This window comes from Otolemur garnettii, unplaced genomic scaffold, assembly GCF_000181295.1.
Source record: "Otolemur garnettii isolate 467f Iridium unplaced genomic scaffold, OtoGar3 scaffold00018, whole genome shotgun sequence".
Lineage (NCBI taxonomy): Eukaryota > Metazoa > Chordata > Mammalia > Primates > Galagidae > Otolemur > Otolemur garnettii.
In genome coordinates, this window is record NW_003852413.1 from 16,580,014 (window position 1) to 16,604,428 (window position 24,415).

The 24,415-nt window shown below is 35.7% G+C and overlaps 1 protein-coding gene across 1 annotated transcript in view; it reads right to left on the bottom strand.

Moving 5' to 3' along the window:
* Nucleotides 1-24,415, bottom strand: part of TANC2 (tetratricopeptide repeat, ankyrin repeat and coiled-coil containing 2) — a 346,976-nt gene that overhangs the window by 169,183 nt on the left and 153,378 nt on the right. Inside the window, exon 5 of the mRNA XM_003786213.3 lies at nucleotides 2,323-2,471. Within this exon, the coding sequence (XP_003786261.1) occupies nucleotides 2,323-2,471 (149 nt within the window). The remainder of the gene's footprint in view (nucleotides 1-2,322; nucleotides 2,472-24,415) is intronic.

Consider the following 24,415-nt stretch of genomic DNA (forward strand, 5'->3'; position numbering starts at 1 on the left):
GAAGATAGTCTGATACCCAACAAATACATGAAAAAATGCTCATAGTCACTAGAGAAATGTAAATCAAAACCACACTGAGATATCACCTAACCTCAGAGAGAATAGCTCACATCACCTCAGAGAGAATAGCTCACATCATGAAGTCCCAAAGGAACCAACGCAGAGAGAAAGGAACACATACTGTTGGTGGGAATGCACACTTGTGCAACTTCTGTGGAAAGCAGTATGGAGAACTACAAGTAGACCTATTGTTTGATCCTGCAATCCCATTACTGGGTTATTTACCCAAAGGGAAAAAGGCACTCTGATAAAGACACTTGCGCTCAAACGTTTATAGCAGTACAATTCACAATCACAAAGATGTGGAAACTCACGTGCCCTCCAACACTTGGACTGTGGTATACATATATCAAGGAATATTTAGCTATAAAAAGATGGAGATTATGTGTCTTTTGCAACAACCTGGACAGTATTAGGGACCATTCTCTTAAGTATTGCAAGAATGGAAAAGCAAACACTGTATGTACCCAGTACTAAATTGGAACTAGTAGATTAACAGGTGTTAATGCTCACATGACAGAAAAACCCAATGAAATTTAAGCAGGGGGAGGGTGGGGTGGGCAGAGCTTGGGTCAATTCCTACCCAATGGGTACACTCCAGGGGTATATGGCACACTATGTGGGTGTAGGATACACCTTCTAATCGGACTTTAATCAAACTAAGGCAAACTCTGGAATCCAATTGTACCCTCACATTAAACAGAAAAAAAAATATGTTCAAATAATTGTTTTACATTTATTATGACAAAACTAATATATATTGTAAGGGCCAGACCAGCGCCATTTTGTTGTCCACTACATAAGCTCTGTTAAACCTGCAGGGCCACTCCCTGCTGCCTCCCCCACCCCTGGTTGCACAGCCATTAAACCGCTGAATTGAGTCACCTAAGGCAGACAGCTGCCATAATGGGCAATAAGTATCAGTTCCCTTGAACAGCTCCCATAATAGGCAATAGGTTTCTACTTCCTTGAAATTCAGGTATTCTCCTTCAACTACCTCATTAGACTACACCATGTCTAGCCTCGGTTAAGAAACCCCCCACCCCTCACCTGAACCAATCCAAATTCTCCTTTACTAGTGAAATCATCAACCACCAACGCAAATCCTCCTTTACTAATGAAATCACCAACCACCAATCAAGAGTGTACCCGTAATGAACCCTACCCTTCTTGCTTTCTGTACCCCATAAAAACTTGCTCTACCCCAAGTTCAGGGCTCTTCCTCAGCTTGCATGCCAGGAGAGACCAAACCCGGGTTTGAATAAACCTCGCCTCTTGCCTCTTACATCGGAGTGTGTCTCAGACTGTTTGCTGGGGCTACTTGGGAGTATATTTTCAGGCATAACAATATCGTAGCATCTTCAGCATTATTTATTACTAAAAATATGACATTTCAAATGAACTTATCACCTTCTAAATAAATGCTTTGCTACAAGACATTCATGTTAAAGATTAAGGCCACATAAATGAATGTGACTTTAGTATTTCCTTTGCTACATTTTAAACTGAAAAGAATGGAAATAGCCAAAAAAAAAAAAAAAAAAAAGAAAAAGAAATAACTGTTTAATTGCTAATATTTTTATCTTTCTAATATATTATGTTTTATACTTTTCTAATACATATATTCAAAACTACTCTTTTTAAGTATATTTAATCCTCAAGTGTTGTTATACTTAGTTTTTATTATTTCAGTTGAAAATATTTTCTAATTTTTTGTGATTTCTTCTTTGACTCAAAGGCTATTTAGAAGTAAATTACTTAATTATCTAAATATTTGGGGGGATTTTCTAAGTTATCGTTTAGGTATCATTTTCTGAGCTGTCATTTTATAATTAATTAATTGTACTGTGGTTACAGAAGTCATAAGCTTTTGAAATTTACTGAGACATACTCTGAGACCCAGCATATCATCAATTTGGCAAATAATTCAGAAACAATGCATATTTTGCAATTTTGGGGTACACTGCTCATATGTATGTAAATTTTGTTTGTTTGTTTACTTGTTTTTTTCTTTCATTCCGTAAATAAATTAAAGCCTAAAGGTGGCTTTTTGAGTTTTTAAATCTAAGAATGCAACTAAAAGATGTTTCACAAATTGAAGCAAAATAATGATTATGGAAAATTGAGTTGTATTCTAGGCCTAAAAAGGCAGTCAAAATTAGAATTATTCCTTTCAGAGTGAACACACACACCATTTTTCTTTTCCTAGTATAATAAGCTGATTCGTACTATGTTTCACAAAATTGATAGAAACCTGCTTACCTGATTTTCATCCTGTACTTCCATGCTGTATTGGTCCCCTGGCTGAACTTCTGTGACTTTCTCTCCAAGGAGGAAACCCAGACGAGTCATGAGTGTGTTTGCTGCTTCATCTACAGATGGAGGGGGGCCAAGTTCCTGTTCAGTATCACCTATAATAAGAAGGCATTGAAAAACATGAGTCTTTCAAAATAAAATCGTCTAGTTCTGCAACTATTTTTATATTCAGTTTTGTCGTGTCTTTAGTTTTTGTATTCTAAATCTAAAAATTATAAGGTCCTTGTCTATAAACTGATTTTCCCACTTTAAGATTATAACTGATACATGGTGAACTCTACTTACTTGAAATGCTTTAGTCTGATGTTTAATATTTGTGTAACTTGCTGAATAGAACAAGGCTCCCATTTCTTTGGCAATTAGCCTTCTAATACAGTACTAGTTTTGGGATCTAGTTTGCACCCATAATCACCACTTTATTCAAATTCTTTTATCTTCGTTTTTCTTTGAAAGATAGTTTTGTGTAATTTTTTTAAAATTTGAAATAATTTTAAACTTTTTGAAAAGTTTCAAGAATACAAACAACACTATTCCTTAACCATTTGAAAGTTGCAGACGTTATGCCCCATCATCCACTGATACAATGATTTCCTATAAGTGGACATTCTGTTATAGACTGACAGTACCAACATAGAAATTAGGAAACTAACATTTTATATTATTGTGATCTCATCCAGACTCCATTAAAATTTCAACACTTGTCTCAGTTATGTCCTTTTTAGCAAAAAGACATGGTTCAGATTATGTAGTGCATTAGCTATCAATTTTATCTCTTAATCTGGAACAGTTCTTAGTTTTAACTTTTTATGACCTTGCCACTTTTAAGGACTTTTTAAAGGCCAGTTGTTTTGTACAATGTTTCTAAATTTGAATTTATCTGATGTTACCTCTCAGTTTGAGTCAGGCATGCACTGTTGGCAACATATCACAAAAGCACTGTTATGTTCACTTTGATCCCTTAGTTATGTTAGTATTTGCCAGATTTTCCGCTATGAAATTATACTTTTTCTCTTTGTAATTAATACATATTTTGTAGGGGAATACTTTGAGATTGTGTAAATATCCCATTCTTCAACAAACTTTTTTTCATTTTCTTTTTTGGAGACAGGGTCTCACTCTGTTACAGTGGCATCATCATAGCTCACAGCAATCTCACAGTCCTGGGCTCAAGTGATCCTCCTGCCTCAGCCTCCCAAGTAACTGGGACTACAGGTACATGCTGGCAGCTAATTTTTCTATTTTTTGTAGAGACGAGGTCTCTTGCTCAGGCTGATCTCGAACTCCCAACCTCAAGTGACCCCTCAATAAACTTTTAAATGAAAAAAAATTGGGGGGGGTATTAAAATATAGTTAATGAAATTTGTCACTTTAACCATTTTGGGGTATATAATTCATTTGCATTAAGTACATTCACAATGTCATACAACCACTGCCACCATCCATTTCTAGAACTTTTTCATCATCCCTCAAAACTCTGTACCTGTCAAAAAAAATAACTTCCCATTTCTTCCTCTCATCTGTCCCTGGTGAGGGACTCTCTGCCTTTGTGAATTTGCCTATTCTCAGTATATCATATAAGTGGAGTTATTCAATATTTGTTCCTTTGTGTCTGGACTGTCACATTTAGCATAATGCTTTCAAGGGTTCACCCATGTTGTATGTCTGTCGGATTTTCATTCCTTTTTATATTATTCAATTGTCTGTATATGCCACCACTTAGTATATCCTTTCATCTGTTTTTGGACACTTGGGTGGTTGTTTCCAGCTTTTTATCATTGTGAATAATGATAATACAGATATCTGTTTGAATTCCTTCAATAACTTTTGTTTAATCTTTAGCATCCATTCACATTTCTTGGTTGAATGAATTACCATTATCCTTGTCAAACAGCGATTTTTCTAAGTTCATTTTTAACCTCATCTATCTATATCAGTGTGATCTCACTGATTCCTATCTGTTTCAATGAGTTATAATCTGTTATGAACATTATTTTGCTCAGATTATTCTAGATTTGGCCAGGAAAAGTCTTTAATTTGACTCTTGACATAACCATGTCATTTTCTGGGCACTTATTTACTTTCTGGCACAAGATTTTCCAGGTTCACCTTGTATTTATTTCCTCTACCCAGCCCTGGAATCAGGCATTTTTCCAAGAAGCCCTGGTTCTTAGAAGAGAGAGGTATATAGAATATCGAGAACTGGGCCCTACACATACTCATTGTCATTAGGATAGAACGTCACTGTCCTCCAGGCTCGCTCATTGGCCTAATGTATGAATGTTGTTAGTTAAAACTATTTAAATTTGCAGCTCTTGGTTTTGTTTTGGTTGTTTGTAAGTGGTGAGTTTAGAACAGTACAGCACCATAAAGGAATGGTGTGAGGAATACAGCACCATAAAAACTAAGAGATTCTAGGTTTTATATGGAACTGGAAAGGCCCAGGAGTAGTAAAGAGAATTTGAAGAAGAATGACATGTTACTTAATAACAACATTTAATACAGGGTGTCCATAAAGTTCATGGGCAATTAAAATCGTCAATTAGCCTGCACATGAACTTTATGGACACCCTGTGTAAACGCTAAAGTAGTTAAGACACAATATGATTGACACACCGCAGATAAAAAGATCAATGACACAGAATAAAAAATCCAGAAACTGATCTATACATATATAATCACCTTATTTAGGACAAAAGTGCCACTGTAGTGTTTCAGTAACATGATAGCATTTTCAAAACTTAGTGATTAATCAACATGGCATTCGTATGGAAAAATGAATCCTATCCCTACACAAATATCAATTCCAGACAGATTATAGGCCCAAATGTAATAAATAAAGCAATAAGCCTTCTAGAAAATAACTTAATAGAATATCTTTATGACCTAGAACTAGATAAATACTTCTTAGGTCACAAGCCACTAACCAGAAAAGACTAGGAAAGTGAAGTTAATTCATAAAAACTTGTGCTCGATAAGAGGGTAAAAAGGCAAGCCATAGAGTGGAAGAGCCCCTATAAATTAAATCAATAAGAAAAAGATGATCCAATTTTTAAAATGAACAAAATCTTCATAAGCATATGAAAAGATGTTCAACATTACTGGAAAATGGAAATCAAAACTATAATGAGATATCACAATACATTTGTAGTGCAAAATGGCACACAAAACAAAAAAGCACATGACAATATTAGGGTAAAGGAATGCTTAAATAGTGGTATGCTGATGGCACTGTAAACTGGTAGTATCGAATTTGTAAAAACTGGCATTTGGGCTGAGCACCTATAGCCCAGCGGCTAGGGTGCAGCCACATACACTAGGGCTGGCAGGTCTGAACCCAGCCCGGGCCTGGCAAACAACAATGACAATTACAGTGAAAAAAAAAAAAAATAGCTGAGTGTTGTGGCAGATGCCTGTAATCTAAGCTACTTGGGAGACTGAGGCAAGAGGATTGCTTGAGCCCAAGAGTTTGAGGTTCCTGTGAGCTATGATGCTATGGTACTCTACTGAGAGAGACAAAGTGAGAGTATCTCAATAAAATAAAGTAAAATGTGTTATGGTTTAAATAGATCTTCAATTAATGAAAACTTTTACTTTAAATTGGCTATTTAAGGATTCTGTGGAAATGACAACCAGAGACAGGTTCCAAACCCTCTTCTTCCTACTACCAGCCTTGCTGAAGGGGCACAACCGACAAAATAAGGACATTAGTAACACTAAAAAAATTGTTTTTTGTGGATGTGCTACAGTTTACTGATAGAAAAAACAAAGAGAACTGAGATAGCAACTTCTTCAATGGCTCCAGGGATGGATGATTCCCCTAACCCCCATATTCACACTACTGTGTACTCTTAACCTTGACAGTAAGACCTAGTGACTTGCTTCTAACAAACAAAATATAGCAAAAGGAGATATGACTGTCACTTCCATGATTAGGTTATAAAAACTGTCACTGTGTCTTCCTTGTGTTCTCTCTGCCTCCTGCTTGCTTGCTGTCATGAAGCAAACTGCCATGATGTGAGTTGCCCTGTGGCGAGGCCCACACAGCAAGGAACTGAGGGTGGCCTTTGGCCAAAAACCAGTGAGAAACTGAGGCCCTAAGTTCAACAGCCCGTGTAGAACTGAATCTTGACAACAACTCCATACATAAACGTGAAAGAAGATTCTTCCCTAGCTGAGCCTTGACAACAGCCCTCTTATCACCTAGATTACAACCTGTGAGAAACACAGAACCCAGCTGAGCTGCATTTGTATTCCTGACCTACAGAAATTATGAGATAGCAGTGTCATTTTAAGGTACTAAGTTTTATGGTCATTTATTATGTAGTAACAGATAACTAATACAAGGACCTATTTTCATTGATACTTAATAATAACAAGCAGAATTTAGTGGACAATTCCCACAAGTCTTAAAAATTTAAATGCTATAATGAATAACTTCTAGACCAGAAAATATAAAAAGATAAAGGGATTTTAAGTGGCTTAGTGGTAAAAGATGGTAGTGGGGACAACAAATACAGAATTCACAAATCTCTAGCTTCTTGTGCATCAAAACACAAGAATACCTTTCTTAACACTGAACTGCAAGAACATACATTCTGCTTAGGAAAAAATATTTTTTTTCCAGAAATAAATTTTTAACAATATATGTATGTGACAGATAAGTTATTAGTCATAATAACTGATATTCCAGGCACTGTGCTAAGTAAATTATATGTGTTACCTTATTTATCACAAACACCTTATAGAGTGATATTACTATCTTCATTTACAGATAAGGGACCAGAGGACTAAAAAGATGAAGTAAAAGCCACACAGTTGGTAAGTGGCAAGGCTACAGTTAAATCCACACTTGTCTGATTCCAGAGCCTGAGCATAATCACTATGAAAAACAGCTCCTATCAAATCAAAAATCATACAACTTTGTATTTATATATAATCTCCACGTAAAACAGGCCAATGACTGCATGACAGAGGTGCAATTTGATCCTCTTTGGGAAGCACTCATAAAAAAGATATAACTTTTCCCACAACTTCCTTACACAACAACAGGCAGTAAATGAACATCGACATAAAACATTATGATAATTGTAGTTAAGATTTATGGCACTATGAACCAGATAACTGTTTTTATTTTCCATATTTCAATATGTTATATCTTTACAACCTTCTTAGGATTTAGGTAATATCATTATCATCATTTTACACATAAGGAAATTAATCAGTAATGGTTAATTTGCCCAAGGGCACACAAGTAGGAAGTGGCAGAGCTGGTATGTAGTATATGAACACAGGCAGTTTGACTTCAAAGTCTGTGCTCTAAACCACTGGCATTTTACTCCAAACCAGTGTATTTAAAAAACAAAGGAAGAAAATGAAAAAACAAATCATCTTTTTCTTTTAACTTTAATGACCATGACTATATATACTGGAGTTGGGAAAACAGTTCAAGGAATTTGAACATACGTTTTCTTTTGTTGTTTTTTTTTTGAGACAGAGCCTTAAGCTGTCCCCCTGGGTAGAGTGCCGTAGCATCACAGCTCACAATAGCTCACAGCAACCTCCAACTCCTAGGCTCAAGCGATTCTCCTGCCTCAGCCTCCCAAGTAGCTGGGACCACAGGCGCTCGCCACAACGCCTGGCTATTTTTTGGTTGCAGCCATCATTGTTGTTTGGTGGGTCCGGGCTGGATTCGAACCCGCCACCTTAGATGTATGTGGCTGGCACTTTAGTCACTTGAGCTACAGGTGCCAAGCCTGAACACACATTTTTTAAAACATTTGTTTAAAGTGGCCTGTACTTCAGAATGTATAAAGCTCATAAGAAATCCAAATGAAAAACTTTTATAAATGTAAAATATATAATATGAATATGTACCAAATAACTATAAAATTCTCTTTCCTCCTTGACTTTTAAATACATCCTAATTTTGTCACCTTAAATAACACTTGTCTTTGAAAGACACTGCTATTTTTAAAGAGACTTAAAAGGATCCATATAAGATTAGTAATAATTTATAATATTATAACAATAATTTGATTTTGAAATAATTTATTTTAAAATAGCTTGAACATTTGAAATATGCCTACTAATATAAAGAAATGATCCATGTTTGAGGGGATGGATATCCTAGATACCAATTTGATAAATATATATTGTACACATGGATAGAAATATCATATGTACCTCATAAATAGACATTTATCAATTAAAAAATCCCTAAAATCAGGCCAGGTGCAATGGCTCATGCCTGTAATCCTAGCACTCTGGGAGGCTGAGGCAGTAGACTGCTTGAAGCCTGGAGTTTGAGGACCAGTCTGAGCAAGAGTGAGACCCCATCTCTACTAAAAAATAGAAAAACTAGCCAGGTGTGCTACCTCATGCCTATAGTCCTGGCTTCTTGGAAGGCTGAGGCAAGAGGATCTCTTGTGCCCTAGAGTTTGAAGTTGCTGAGAGCTATGATGATGCCATGTTATTCTACACAGGATGATCTCAAAAAACATAGGAAATTCTAGAATCATAAATAATTTCAAATTCCTTAAAAAGATTTGGCATTAATAAAAGAATGTCTATTTTCAGAAGACTGATCTGGATTTTGGCCATTAACCTTATATGCATAGTCAAAAATCCTATAAACTTGGCCAACTATTAACTTGGCCTACTGTCTGTGTCAAAGTTTACAACTACACTTGAAATTTTTTGTTTGACACAGAGTCTCATGCTGTTGACCTGGGTAGAGTGCCCTGGCATCAAAGCTCACAGCAATCTCCAACTCTTGGGCTCAAGTGATCCTCTTGCCTCAGTCTCCTGAGTAGCTAGGAGTGTAAGTGCCCATCACAATGCCTGGCTAGTCTTTCTATTTTTAGTAGAGAGGGGTCTTGCTCTTGCTTAGGCTGGTCTTGAACTCCTGAGCTCAAGAAATCCACCCACCTCAGCCTCCCAGAGAGCCAGGATTACAGGTGTAAGCCACTGTACCCAGCCAACTCTTGAAATTTTTTATTTTTATAATGTATAACATAAATGCTTAAAAAACTAAACTATAAACAGACAATATCATCATCATTTATAATGTCATCACTGAAATTGTTCAACAGAAGTTTGTTATAGAAATTTTAGACAATGCACAGAAGTATAATAATGACGATGATGATGAACAATAGTAACAGGAAGGGTGTTAATATCTCTTCTTGTTTATTTTTATATGCTAAGCATGAGACATATATATTATTTCACTTAATCCTAGTAACGATCCTATTAGATGGTTTTTTTCCAAAGGTAGTTATTTTTATCAGTCATACAGCTATTAGGTGAAAGTCATAAAATCAGCTCTAAATCCAGACTATAAGCTCTTACTCACTAAAATGTGCTGCTTAAGAAAGAAAATTACTACTACCTGTAATCCTACCAATCAGATATTACCTCTGTTAACATTAGCACTATCTTCACTTCTACCTTCCCAATAATCCTAAATCTCTTCCACCCTAAGCAACCCATGTTACCATTTAGTGTATTCTTCAAGACATTTTTTTCTGTGCATGTGTATAAATACATAATGTGTTATTTTTCTGTGCATGTATATAAATACATAATGTGTTAAATTACAGAAATAATGTTATGTAATATATTAATGTTGCTGTGACAGAAGACTAAAGCACAAAAAAGTTATATGACAGGCTCTCGATCACGAGACTAGTAAAAATCAGAAGTGAAGTATGTTAAGACTCATTCAACTAAAAATGACCCTAAGCCTTCAAATATAGCAGAACTTTCAGACTGGCCACCTCTCGACATTGACCACTTCCTTAAACTGACCTAATTTTCACAGACCAGATATGCCCCCCATGTATGTATCAATATAGCAGGCCTATTTTTTGCAATCCCTTGGGTGGTCAATTTACATAAGTTCTACTATATTTTTTCCTCTTTATATAGAAGACACTTTAAGATCTTGTGCTAAGATCTTTAGAAAACACTTTACTTTTTTATTTTATTTTATTTTATTTTATTTTTGAGACACAGTTTCATTATGTCACCCTTGGTAGAGTGCCGTGGTGTCATAGCTCACAGCAACTTCAAACTCTTGGGTTTAAGCGATTTTCTTGCCTCAGCATCCCAAGTAGCTGGGACTATAGGCACCCACCACAATGCCCAGCTATTTTTTTGTTGTTGTAGTTGTCGTTGTTTAGCAGGCTCGGGCCAGGTTCAAATCTGCCAGCCCTGGTGTTGCCAAGCCAACACTTTATAATTAATACTATAAAAATAATGAAATCAGATAACATCCATGAGCATTTACAGTAAATGAAGCATTCTGCTAAATGCTATGTATTAATCTGATTAGTATTATTCCCATTTTTATAGATGACAAAACTGAGATAGACAGGGAAAGTGACATGCCAGAAATCATCCAGCTAATAAGTAATACTGTAAGCAGAAAGTTATAGAATGTAGGGTGAATTTATTCTCTTATTTTAGGAATTCGTTTATTAAAATCACTGTTAATTGGGTTATCCTTTTTTCATAAAAATAGAATATGGCCCTATCTCATATTTAAAAACTAAATTTTCTGTTGCTGAATCTAACAGTAGTAAGGGATGCTTAAGAAATTTCCACAGTAATAGGATTAGAGGGCCAAGTATTTTTAGACTATATTGTGTCCACTTCCAGAGTTCAGCAAGAAATCCTGCTTATGACTTTTTACAAATCACTTAAATTCTCTAGGTCTTAGTTTCGCCCACTGTGAGACAATTACCAAACATAATTCCCTAAGCATTCCCTTACTCTGATATTTCAGTTAACACCATCAATCATCTCCATGGTTGTAGCTGCAACTACAACTACATACTGTTTACCCATATTTTCATCACATTTTCTGCAAACAGCAAATTTGATTTGAAGAACAGTAAAACTTTAATCAGATATTCTAGAATCTAATGCTAGGTAGATTGAATCACTCAATTTATTAGATAAATACTCTAGATCAACAGCTATAGCTCAGAGTAGCTTTCCCTAGACTTTGCAGACTAAACATCAACTACTTGGTTTGGTTTGACCCACAGTTTCCTTTTGCATGTAGGACAACACAAACAAGTTAGACATGGGTACACAGATGTCAGATACAAACAGACAAATGAAAAATACATATGATCATTTCTATTTTTCAGAAACAAAAGCCTTATTCTTCCAGCCTAAAATTCTGGCACCAAAAGATTTAAGTTTAGATATCACAGAGACAATATTGCTAATTACTCCTCAGAAGTCAAGGGTAGAATGAACCCCACAGTCTTTCAGTGTTATTTATTCTATCACTGAAAGCATCCTGCAGCAGCCCTTTAACTCCATGGTTTTTCAAAGTGTGGAACGTTAAACAGCTTTAGCATCACCTGGGAAGGTCAGAAATGCAAATTCTTAACCCACCCCATACCAACAGAATCAGAAATTGTAGGGGTGAGCCCAGCAATCTGCATTTGAACAATTCTTCCAGGAAGTTCTAAAGTACACTAAAATTTGAGAACCATTGCTCTAACCTTCAGTTTATGATTGTTGCCTCTGTGAGATATATTTTCCAAAATTTGCAGGTGACAATGAATAAAGTAGGTGGACAAGAAGATAATCAGAACACTGTTGGTATAATAAATTATGATCATGATTCTGTTAGTATATCTTATGTATAAGAAAATTTTAAAGCATAGATTGATATTTTATGAGAATTTTTATCAATTCATTGTTTATTGTTAATCTTTGATACTATGTAGCGGTAACTTCAACCTTCACTCTTACCTCAGTAGAAACTTATTTTCAGAGAGTCTAATAACTTTATTATAAAAGGGCAAATCACTATGAAGTTTCTATGCTTTAAACTTGTTTAAGATAAAAGAAAGAACGGCTAGCCATCAGCATTTTGGCATCATGTTTTAGTTTCTCTCTGGCTTTCTACAAATCTTAAGTGAGGTTTAGTTTGGTTCAATTTTAATTGAACAAGGAATTCATGCTTGTGGAAAATATACATGAATAAAAATTTTCATAGTGATTCAGCACTGGCATTCCTACAAATGGTAGTTACTTTGCTTCCTGATAATAGCAATAGCTAGATCCTATTAAGGATGGCATATGGGTAATTAGGAAGTAAAAGGTTAGGCTCTCCTGATAGGCATTCTGCCTTGCAAATCTGGAAAAGAAAAGGCCTTGAATAGTTTTTCTTCCACAACTCAAGGAAGGTATAGAAAATTTGCATTTTTTAATTTTTTTACTTTAAAACACAACAATTTGCATGAAGAAATGCTAAGCACAATATTTCATTGTCCAAAAGGTGTGACAGTACCTCAAAATATGAAAAAGATTCTTCTTCTAATCATGTTACAGTATCATTTAAAGAGCTATTTTGTTCCTTTTGGAAACAGAAAAGCTTGTTCCTAAAACATAACTGTGATTGATTTAGAAAGGAATAGTTATCCACAATAGGGAAGTCCAAAATTCAGGTTCAACTCTCCAAAATAAAAATCCCCAAGGTCTTTGAATATTCAAAACTATCATAAAATCAAATTCTCTTATTTTATTAGGTTTGGCCCAAGTTTTCTCCCATTATTTTGTTTGTTTTCTGTTTCAACATGTCTTATCTGGCTTCCAGGGAGTATCATCCTGACATTTCAGATCAGACCTTATTGACATCTTCCCTAGAACTAGTAATCATTTTACTCTGCTGATCCCTAATACTATAAATATGTAGTAGTTGCATCCTCTGTGGTTTAAAATCAATTTTAATGAGCAAGAATAAACAAAAGACCTAAAACCAGATCTTCCAAGGTCCTTTACTAATGCTCTAATCTGTATACTCAACTAGAGCTGCGAACATTTCTGACACAACTCTATAGACTCACTGTAGAGAGAGTGTAAAGAATGTTGCCAGGCAACTCATCTAAGTATAAAAGAATCTAAGCATTGATAATGAGTCTATCTCCCATTTGGCTCCCACACAAGAAGGGTTTTAGTGAACTCCTACATGTGTTTATAGGCCATTTATAAAAAGGTTATTTCTAAAAAGTGAGTGTCCAAAAGAAGTCCATCTCAGAAACCTGTACTAGTTCTTTTCTAATGCAAGTATAATGTTTTCAACATCCTAAGTATCTTCTGTAACTATGCAAAATCCAAATGAATTAGGCATAATAGGTCACATGCAAAAGGTCTAGTGTTGAACATTCTTACAGGATTCAACATTGTCTGGGCCATGACCACAGCAAAATTTCTTGAAGTATATCAAATCACAAAGCTAACCCTGTAAACTATTTACCAAAATTATTTTAATTCTTTAAAAAATCATTTTTGAAATTGTTTTCATTATTATATCAATAGTCAAAACAGGAAGGCTATTTAGTAAAAAATATTTTCTGTTAAGAAGAATACGCAAATAGTTGCAAAAAAGGTCACTTGTTTTTATGAGTAGTATACGTGCAAAATACTGCTCTGCTGGATGGGCTGGATCCAATCCTCCCTCTTTCAAAGCAGATACTTTGCATGCGTGCTTACCAGGGCAGTATGCATCCACGTCCAGCTTCTGAGCTGAAGTGAGGGTTGGTGAGCCAAGCTCGGACTCTGGAATTCGTGGGCTCTCAACAAACTTTGCCTTCCTCAGAGGGGCTAAAGACAAAAAGAGAGGGGGTGGAGGGAAAGGAAGGGAGAGAGAAAAAGGAAAGATACAGAGAAAAAGAGAAGGGAAAAGGGAAAGAGAGAAACATAGAGGGGTCATGAGTAAGGGGAATAGCAGGCAACAGATGGAAGCACTTAAATGAACGACACACTCTGTCAGACTCAGATCAGGTTACCCTATTTTTTGTGCCAGAAAAAAAAAACAAACAAAAAAAAACTAGCTGCATTCTTCATACAGGAGATGGGTCTTGTTAAAAAGTCACTGAAAACTGCAAAGGCTAAAATTGAATCAAAACTACACATATAACTGTGATCGCCTATTACCTTTAGACATTTTCTCTTTCTTTATAAAGCAAAGGGCTTTCTTATGTTGGCTTTCTTTGCCATTATATAGAGGTATTAACTAAGGAAAGAACAGAACTAAGTTTTAAGGGTCGTTTATAATAATTATAATCAAAAGGTTTTCTTTATTCAGAAATAACTATTCTAATGCTCAGTTGTGATAAATACTATAATATAAGTGGAATTAAATATACGCCATCAGGCCTAATCTACATAAGTTTAACAAGGAAATCAATCACTTTATTGCTCAGCCATTAACATAAGCAGTCAAAACTGCTGGTGGACTAAAATATTAACTAGGCCATGTCAGCTGGATGCTAAAGAGTTGTGAGTTAGTTACCAATGTAATCACAGGGTCTAATGAATAGTAATATTTTATGCCCTGGAATCCCTTCATTCTTGTAAAGAACAAAGTATAGTTTTTGAATTGACAGTTTTACTTACTGAAAGCCTGTATAAATTTTATTCACTGATTTTTTTTGGAAAACTCAGGAATACTACTGAAATACATTCAAATAATTAGTTAAGTATTTTAGAAGTTAAAATTTCAAAGATTGCTTTGGTGCTTTCCGATGGAGTTCTGTTAAATAAACTATAGCAGGGTAAAAGTGCTTAGCATAGCACTGGCACCAAAGTTACCAGTTGAATCTGAAATTGCTCTGTATATATTACATATTAGTGTCATAACTATAAGTGACCAAGACACGTGGGTGTTTAAGATCACAATTTTTTTTTTTTTTTTGAGACAGAGTCTCAAGCTAGGTAGAGTGCCATGGCCTCACAGCTCACAGAAACCTCGAACTCTTGGGCTTAAGCAATTCTCTTGTCTCAGCCTCCCAAGTAGCTGGGATCACAGGCCTGCCACAATGCCCAGCTACTTTTATCTTGCAGTTGTCACTGTTGTTTTAGCTGGGCTGGGCCAGGCTTGAACCCACCAACTCAGGTATACATGGCCAGTGCCCTATCCACTGAGCTATGGGCACTGCCCATAATATTTTTTTTCAAAAGTTTCTACAAGTTCTTCAAAATCCTCATCCATTACTGACCCATAGGAAAGTCTAAGTTATTCCTAAAAGACCCTGGAAAAAGTAACATAAAGTTTTGTCATTATAATGGCCAGAATTCTTTATTTTCTTCAGAGGATAAAAATGATAAAGTATTAAAAGAATATAGAAAAAATTTCAAAATATGCCATATTCAAAATCGACTATAAAGTAACACTTTAAACCTTAGGGTATGTATGCATACTTTAAGTGTATGTTTAAAAAAATATATATGTAGCTTGCTACTGTCTCCATGGCATCAAAGGCCTAGTGCTAACAGAGCTATGGTCATGGTTCTCTGCCAAAAGCAAGCTTTGGAATAGTAGAACTCTTAACCTCTGCTCTGCAGAGGGTATGATATTTGAGCCTATTTTTTAAAATCACTATTACAGATAAAGATCTCAAGTAATTTAAATGCATATATGTGGAGTACTAATAGCCAATATTAGAGTATGTATTTATGCAGGCTCCTAATATGCATATATGCCACCAATATTAGAATCTCTCTTTTTTTTTCTTTTTTGTCGAGACAAGAGCTCTACCCTATGTACTGAGCAGAATGCAATGGCATTGTAGCTCACTGCAACCTCAGACTTGGGCTGTGGGCATCCATCCTGCTGCCTCAGCCTCCAAAGCCACTGGGATTACCTGTGCTCGCTGCGGTTCATGCAATTTTTTGCATGAGTTGGGGTCTCACTCTCACTCAGACAATCCTCGAACTCCTGAGCTGAAGCAATCCTCCCACCTTAACCTCCCACAGTGCTGGGATTACAGGTGTGAGCCACCACGCCCAGCAGAATCTCTTTCATTGTAATTTTACCAACCCATTCAAAACTAATGAAACACTATTTATTCACTGTTGCTTAGTACAGAAGAAATGGTTCTTTTATAGAAGAAATGGTCATATGGTAATTTAATCCTTAAAGCTCTTAAGTCCTTTACCTAGAATTTTATTAAGTATTGTCATGGCATCAGAATAACTCTTTTACCTGATGAGTTCTGACAAAGACAGTGCTGATCTTTGCTCAAGGGATTCTATATATTTAAAAATCTTAATACCTTTTTATAACGAAATTTAGGGTTTAGAGACAGACCAGCAATTTAGGGTCAAGATGTAAAAAAGAAATTGAAGGATGATAGGAGGACTTAAGGAAGGTATGAGGAGTATACAAGAAATATGTGATGAAATGGAGTTAAAGGCAAAGACCAAGGTCCTAGAGATCACACCAGAAAAAGGAAATAACTGAAGACTATGAAAAGAGTATGGACTATATGGTGTTAATCAGGAGTTTAATAGATTCTGGCAAAGAAAAAAAATGAAATCTCTTACTATAATATTTAATTTTTCAGCAAAGAAATTTATTTTAGATCTGTGAAGCTTAATGCCATAGAGATATCTTCATTTTCCCTTCTCAGGAAATTCAACTGAGTTCATCTTTATAAATCATAGTGGACATTTAATTCTTTATTCTACCTACCTTTTCTCAACTCTCATCCATGAGGTACTGTGTATGTCTAACAATGAAGTTAAATTATTTTATAAGGTAGATGATAATGGTATTCTCATCTAAGTTATAGAAAACAAGTGTTATTTGTAATACTATTGACTACTGTTAAGCCAAAACAGGAGGTACAATTGTAGATAGGGCAGGTTGTACAGTAGTTATAGTATTGTTTGGCGGAGAACACAAAAGGTCAAGTTAGAAGATAGGACACAGTATTTTGCTTGGAAGCCTAGCATTTTAATATGCTTCAGTGGAAAAACAGTATAAAAAGGGTGCCAGAAAATGCATACACATTTAAGAAAGGAAAAACTATATTAAAATTGTCATGGTAACGTCTGTAATTACAAGAGATACAAAATATGATACACAAGATAACAAACTTTATTGGTATATACTGAGTATATATTGAGTATTAAAATCTTTTTTTGATGACAGAGTTTCACTTTGTCGCTCTTGGTAATATGCCGTGGCATCACAGCTCAGAGCTATGAGCTATTCCCTTGCCTCACCCTCCCAATTAGCTGACACTACAGGTGCCCACCACAATACCCACCTATTTTTAGAGGCAGGGGTCTCGCTCTGGCTCAGGCTGGTCTTGAATTCGTGAGCTCAGGCAATCCATTCACCTTGGCCTCCCAGACTGCTAGGATTACAGGCATGAGCCACCATGCCCAGCCCTGAGTATTACAATTTTAAATCAGTTTTTTCCTTTCTTAAAGCACATATACATTTTTTTGACACCCCCATATAAGATAATTCAGATGGGTAAGGAAATTCTACATCAAAACACTTCACCTGATATTTACAAAAATAAAGTTGTTGAGACGAGACAGGTAGAAAGAATCTAAAACCAAAAGCAGGTATTTTACTGTAATATTAATGATAATAGTAAACTACTGCTCTGATAAATGATCTGAACCAATACTAGGAACATGATTCTCATGCTATAAGCAACTTGAGTTTGGGAAATCTGGCAGAGGTTGAAAGGAAGGATGTATACTGGCTTAGAGGATGGCCACAGTGATAAAAAGATCTAGGTCTTGGTTCTAGTGTCTAGGTTAGACAATGAACAAATGGATGGGTACAGAATTAAAGTTACACAGTAATATTTAGATCACTAGTTCTCAAAATGTGGTCCCTCGACCGCCAGTACAGTATCTATCATCTGGGAATTTGTAAGAAATGCAAATAACTGGGTCTCACTCAGAAACTCGAGAAAATGGGTGCCCAGCAGTCTGTGTCCAGCAAGTTCTGCAGGTGCTTCTGATGCACACTAAGGTTTGTGAACTTGCGTTAAAACGTGTACAAACACCATAGGCAAAGCTAATGATTACTAACAAGACGTTCTTAAGGAAAAAGACATAATAAAATATAAATCATGCCTCATTTCTTAGAGTTTTAACATGTGTGGTAAAGGCTAGGATTTATTTACAGTCATTCTTTGAAAAATTTAACTCTTAAGTTACTATTAACTCATATATTACAGGTTTTTTAAAAAGGAGTCTTTTTAAAAACAAAAGGAGTCTTAAGATATAAAGTTATTAATCATTTGAGGCCTATTTCAAAGAAAAGCTAATATTATTATACTTGGTAATTCTTCTCAAGATCACAAGGGAAAGAGCGGTTGGGGGAGAAGAGTCTTTTAATATATCGTACAGGAATGTCAATGACGAAAGAGAAACTGCACCTGTGAAGGTTACTCTGCAAACTGAAATGTTGCAAATGATGTGGAATCACACCTAGTCCAAACAAAACCAAAGGTATTAGAAATAGGAAACTGCATCCTTAAGGGAATTTGTGGCTTTCTGGCTCCTTAAGTATAGCCTTTTGACTGAATCCAAATTTTACATAATAAATCCTTTCATTAAGAGGGGCACAGCCTATAGGTCAAGCTACTTGGGAGGCTGAGCCAGGAAGATCATTTGAGAAGATGAAACTTTTCTTGCCTCCTTTGGTGCCTTAAAAAAGAATAATGACAAGGCCCCAGGTCCACCACCCCCCAAATCAAAGCAAGGATCAGGAAAATGAATAAAGAAGGATGAATATAAAGATGAGTAGAATAACCACCAATAGAGTATTTTCACAAAGTTGGATTTGAGATAAAAAGTATATTTAGTAAGGTTAACCTAAAGATAACTTAATAAAGATTATCTAATTGTCAAATGTGATATGAAGATAAAAATATTTTAGCTTAAGCAAGAAAAAGAAATACAAGGCATACAAATTAGAAAGGAAGAAATATCTGTAGACAACATAATCTTATATGTAGAAAATCCTAAATATTCCACAATAAACCCTGTTAACATTAATAAATGTTCAGCAATCTGGCTGATACAAAATCAGTTCACAGGAACCTACTGTATTTCTATCCAGTAACAGTGAACAATCTGGAAAAAAAAAAAACCTCAGGAAACAATTCAACTTAAAATAGCAATGAAAAGAATAATATACTCAGAAATAAACTTAACCAAGGAAGAAAAATATTAGTACACTGAAAACTATAAAACATTACTAAAAAAATTAAAGAAGGCACAAATAAATGAAACAGCACCCCTTGTTCACAGATTGAAAGCCTTAATAATATTAAGATGTACTATTCAAAGCAACCTATAGATTCAATGCAATCCCTATCAAAATCCCAAGGACTTCTTTTTGTTGTTGCTGTAGAAATAGAAATACTCATCCTAAAATTCATACAGAATTTCCAAAGATCTTGAATAGACAAAACAATCGTGAAAAATAATAAAACTGGACTTTTATACTTCCTGATTCCAAAACTTACCACAAGTATACAGTAATCAAAACAGTGTGGTATTGGCTTGGCACCCGTAGCACAGTGGTGACAATTCCAGCCACATACACCGAGGTTGGCGGGTTTGAACCCAGCCCAGGCTAGCTACACAACAATGACAACTGCAACAAAAAAATAGCCCAGTGCTGTGGCGGGCTCCTATAGTCCCAGCTACTTAGGAGGCTGAGGCAAGAGAATTGCTTAAACCCTAGAGTTTGAGGTTGCTGTTAGCTGTGCCATAGCACTCTACCAAGGGTGACAAAGTGAGACTCTGTCTCAAAAAACAAAAACAAAAACAAAAACACCAGTGTGGTACTGGCATAAAGACAGACCTATAGACCAAAGGGGTAAAACACAGAGCTCAGAAATAAATCCTATTACCAACAACTTTTTTTTTGTTTTGAGACAGAGTCTCATGCTGTTTGCACAAGCTAGAGTGCCAGGGTATCAGCCTAGTTCACAGCAACCTCAAACTCCTAAGTTCAAGAGATCCTCCAGACTCTTCCTCCCAAGTAGCTGGGACTATAAGCGCCCATCATAAAGCCCAATTACCTTTTCTATTTTTATTTATTTATTTTATTTATTTTTTGAGACAGAGCCTCAAGCTATCCCCCTGGGCAGAGTGCCATGGCATCACAGCTCACGGCAACCTCCAACTCCTGAGCTCAAGCGAGTCTCCTGCCTCAGCCTCCCAAGCAGCTGGGACCACAGGCGCCCGCCACAACGCCTGGCTGTTTTTTTTGGTTGCAGACATCATTGTTGTTTTGGCGGGCCCGGGCTGGATTTGAACCCGCCACCTCAGGTGTATGTGGCTGGCGCCTTAGCCACCTGAGCCACAGATGCCAAGCCACCTTTTCTATTTTTAGTATAGATGGGTTCTTGCTGTTGCTCAGGCTGGTCTCAAACTCCTGAGCTCAAGTGATCTTCCTGCATTGACCTTCCCAGAGTGCTAGTATTACATACAGGTGAGAACAACCACCCCCATCCCACAGTGAACAGTGTATCTGAGCAAAAACGCAAAATTACATAGTTTCACCATTTCCAAGAGTAATGGCATTTATATCCACTAAAAAAATACTGAATGTTAGTTAATCAGCACTGACTTATGGCATACGGTCCCAATGAAAAGAGAGGTTCATTTGAATGAAACATAAAGAACAGAAAAGTCATCCACGTATAGAGAAAATACTCTTGACTTTCATACTGTTGAAAATTTAGCAATTTGAATTTCAAAATAAGTTCTTTTAAAGAAAGTAGCTATCTCCTAAAGACTTTTATACTAACTTCCTAATAATGAAAATAAAATATAATAAAACCTTGAATAATGAAAATAAAATATAATAAAACCCTGAAGTAACAAAAGCCAAATAACTGAAATGCCATTAAAAATTTAAAATTCATAAGTAATTCAAAACAGGATGGAACAGCTATCTACTAACAGTGACACAGCAAATTGCTACAAAAACTAATGGAATTTGAGACAGTAGATAAACACGTTTGTTTATTTGCAAGTAACAATTTTAGAACAATAGGCTATCACAAGTACATTCATAAAGTTGTCTACTGATGAACAGAAAGAGGCTGCAATATCAGTCCTAAATACTTTTCTGTGTCTAGTACTTTCTTGTGTATCTGTGAGGTATAAATGGAAATTTTCATGTATAGCTACATATTACTGAGAACACTAATTATAGACTTAATTTCTTCCTGAGATCTATACAGACATAAATGAATGTATTTTAATATTTTATTTCCATCTTTAAGTTATCTCCTTATTTAAAAATCTTCAAAAAATTAGATATCACTCTTAACTCTACAGAAATGAAAAATATAAATTATAAGTAAATATTATGAACAACTTTATGCCAACAAATTAAATAAAATGAAATGGACAAATTTCTAGAAAGACACAAATGATCAAAATGGAAAAAAATAAAAAAATATTAAACAGACTTTTAAGAAAAGAAACTGAATTAGTAATTAAACATCTTCCCATTAAAAAGCCCAGACCTAGTTGGCACCATTGGTGAATTCTATCAAATACCTTAAGAAATAACAGCACACCTGTACAAACTCTATCAGAAAATTAAGGAAGAAGCTGGGCCAGTAGCAAGTGACCTAGAAAAACAAGTTACTTCAGGCACATGTGCCTAGATTTTATATTAACTATGTACAAGAAATTTATAGTAATATTTGAATTATGAATCTAGTTCATTCTTAATCAATTAAAAATAAATATCTCACTTTACCTTGTTTTAAAAATTAGTTAACATATTATCAAATAAAAAAACTGAAAAACTAAACATTTTCCAACATTGCATCTTCTGATGATAGTTTTCTTACAAAGCTTTATACAAAATTTTAATTTTCCTCTAATTTTATTTGGTACTCTATGTGAAATGAATGTAAGAAAAAAATTTCTTTTAAAAAGAACATTTCAAGGGTAGAGAAAATATGCCTAAGCTTTGTTTCTGAAAGACCAGTGGAAAGGAATAATTCTGGTTAGGGCCTATACATACTCTGTTTTTTTTTTTTTTTTTTTTTTAGTGATATAAAACTTCTTGCTAGATCCCAGTATCTAATGCTAGGTACACAGATCTAAAAATAACCTCACTTTTAAAAAGCTATAAAACAAATAAAATAACAGTTGCATATTTTTATTTTATACTTCTATTAACATGTTTACCTAAGCTCATTCCACCTTCATAATTTTTCTATAAAGAACACATTAACCTTCTTCCAAATGGGAAAACAGAACCCCAAGTTCTATTGTCCAAGATTGCAGTAAGTGGTAAACTACAGATTCATATTTAGGTATTTTTATTTCTAATGTTATATTGTTCCATTTATAATATTGTTCCTCAAGGTTTGGAACTAATTTTAGGATGTAAGACATGATTTTAAATGATCCATTAAAATGGCAGTTAATAGCACTAAATTGTTAACACATAGTGTGGTGGTTATCTCTAGTGTCTACCAACACCCTGACCGCCATTCCTTTCTAGGTGCAGGAGTGACTACAATCACCAGCTGTTGTGCAGTTTAGAAAGGACTATGTGACCAGTTCTGGCCAAGGAAATGAGAGCAGAAGTGACATAGCATTTATACAATTCTACAGTCTGTCTCTTCCACAGGCACAAAAATCATGACAAAGACTCATGTTGAGATGGTAGAGCAGAAACACTGAAGCCTGGACTGCCGCATTACCACATACAGGACAGCTGCTCTGGAGAGCTGCTCAGGTTTGTTATACGAATCCACTGAGATTTTTGTTTTTTATTTGTTGGGGATTCATTGAGGGTACAAAGAACAAGGTTACATTGATTGCATCTGTTAAGTAAAGTCCCTCTTATAATTGTGTCCTGCCCCCCACAGGTGTGTCACACGCCATGCCCACCTACCCCTCCTGCCTTCCCCTTCTCCTATCCCCCCTACTCTGTGTAGTAGGTCATTAATTGTCCTCATATCAGAATTGAGTACTTAGGATTCTTGCTTCACCATTCTTGTGATGCTTTATTAAAAAGCATGTGTTCCCCTCCATCCAGGTTAATACAAAAGATGTAAAGTCTCCATCTTTTTTAATGGCTAAATAGTATTCCATGGTTACCACAGCTTGTTAATCTATTCCTGGGTTGGTGGGCATTTAGGCTGTTTCTACTTTTGGCAATTGTAAATTGAGCTGTGATAAACAGTTTAGTGCAAGTGTCCTTATGGTAAAAGAATTTTTTTTCATCTGGGTAGATGCCCAGTAACGGGATTGCAGGATCAAAAGGGAGGTCTACTTTATGAGTTCTTTGACAGTTCTCCCTACTTCCTTCCAAAAAGGTTGTATTAGTTTGAAGTCCCACTAGCAGTATAAAAGTGTTCCCTTCTCTCCACATCCATGCCAGCATCTGCAGTTTTCAGATTTTGTGATGTGGGCCATTCTCCCTGGGGTTAGATAATTATCTCAGGGTGGTTTTGATTTGCATTTCTCTAATAATTAGGAATGATGAGCATTTTTTCACATGTTTGCTAGCTATGCATTTGCCTTCTTTAGAGAAGGTTCTATTCATCTCTCTTGCCCAATGATATAAGGGATTTTTGGCTGTTTTCATGTTGATTAATTTGAGTTCCCTGTAGATCACAGCTATCAAGGTTTTGTCTGATTCAAAATATGCAAATATTCCTTTCCCATTGTGTAGGCTGTCTATTTGCTTTGGTTGTTGTCTCCTTAACTGTACAGAAGTTTTTCAGTTTAATTAAGTCCCATTTGTTTATTTATGTTGTTGCTGCAACTGCCACAGAAGTCTTCTTCATAAAGTCTTTCATTAGGCTGATTTTTTTTTTTTTGAGACGGAGCCTCAAGCTATCCCCCTGGGTAGAGTACCATGGCATCACGTTCACAGCAACCTCCAACTCCTAGGCTCAAGTGAGTCTCCTGCCTCAGCCTCCCAAGTAGCTGGGACTACAGGTGCTCGCCACAATGCCTGGCCATTTTTTGGTTGCAGCCGTCATTGTTGTTTGGCAGGCCCGGGCTGGGGATTTGAACCCGCCACCTTGGGTGTATGTGGCTGGCGCCTTAGCTGCTTGAGCCACAGGTGCCGAGCCCAGGCTGATATTTTTAAGCATTTTACCCATGCCTTCTTTTAGGAATTTTATCATTTCATGCCTTCAATTTAGTTCTTTTATCTATTTTGAATCAGTTTTTATGAGTAGAGAAAGGTGCGGGTCCAGTTTCA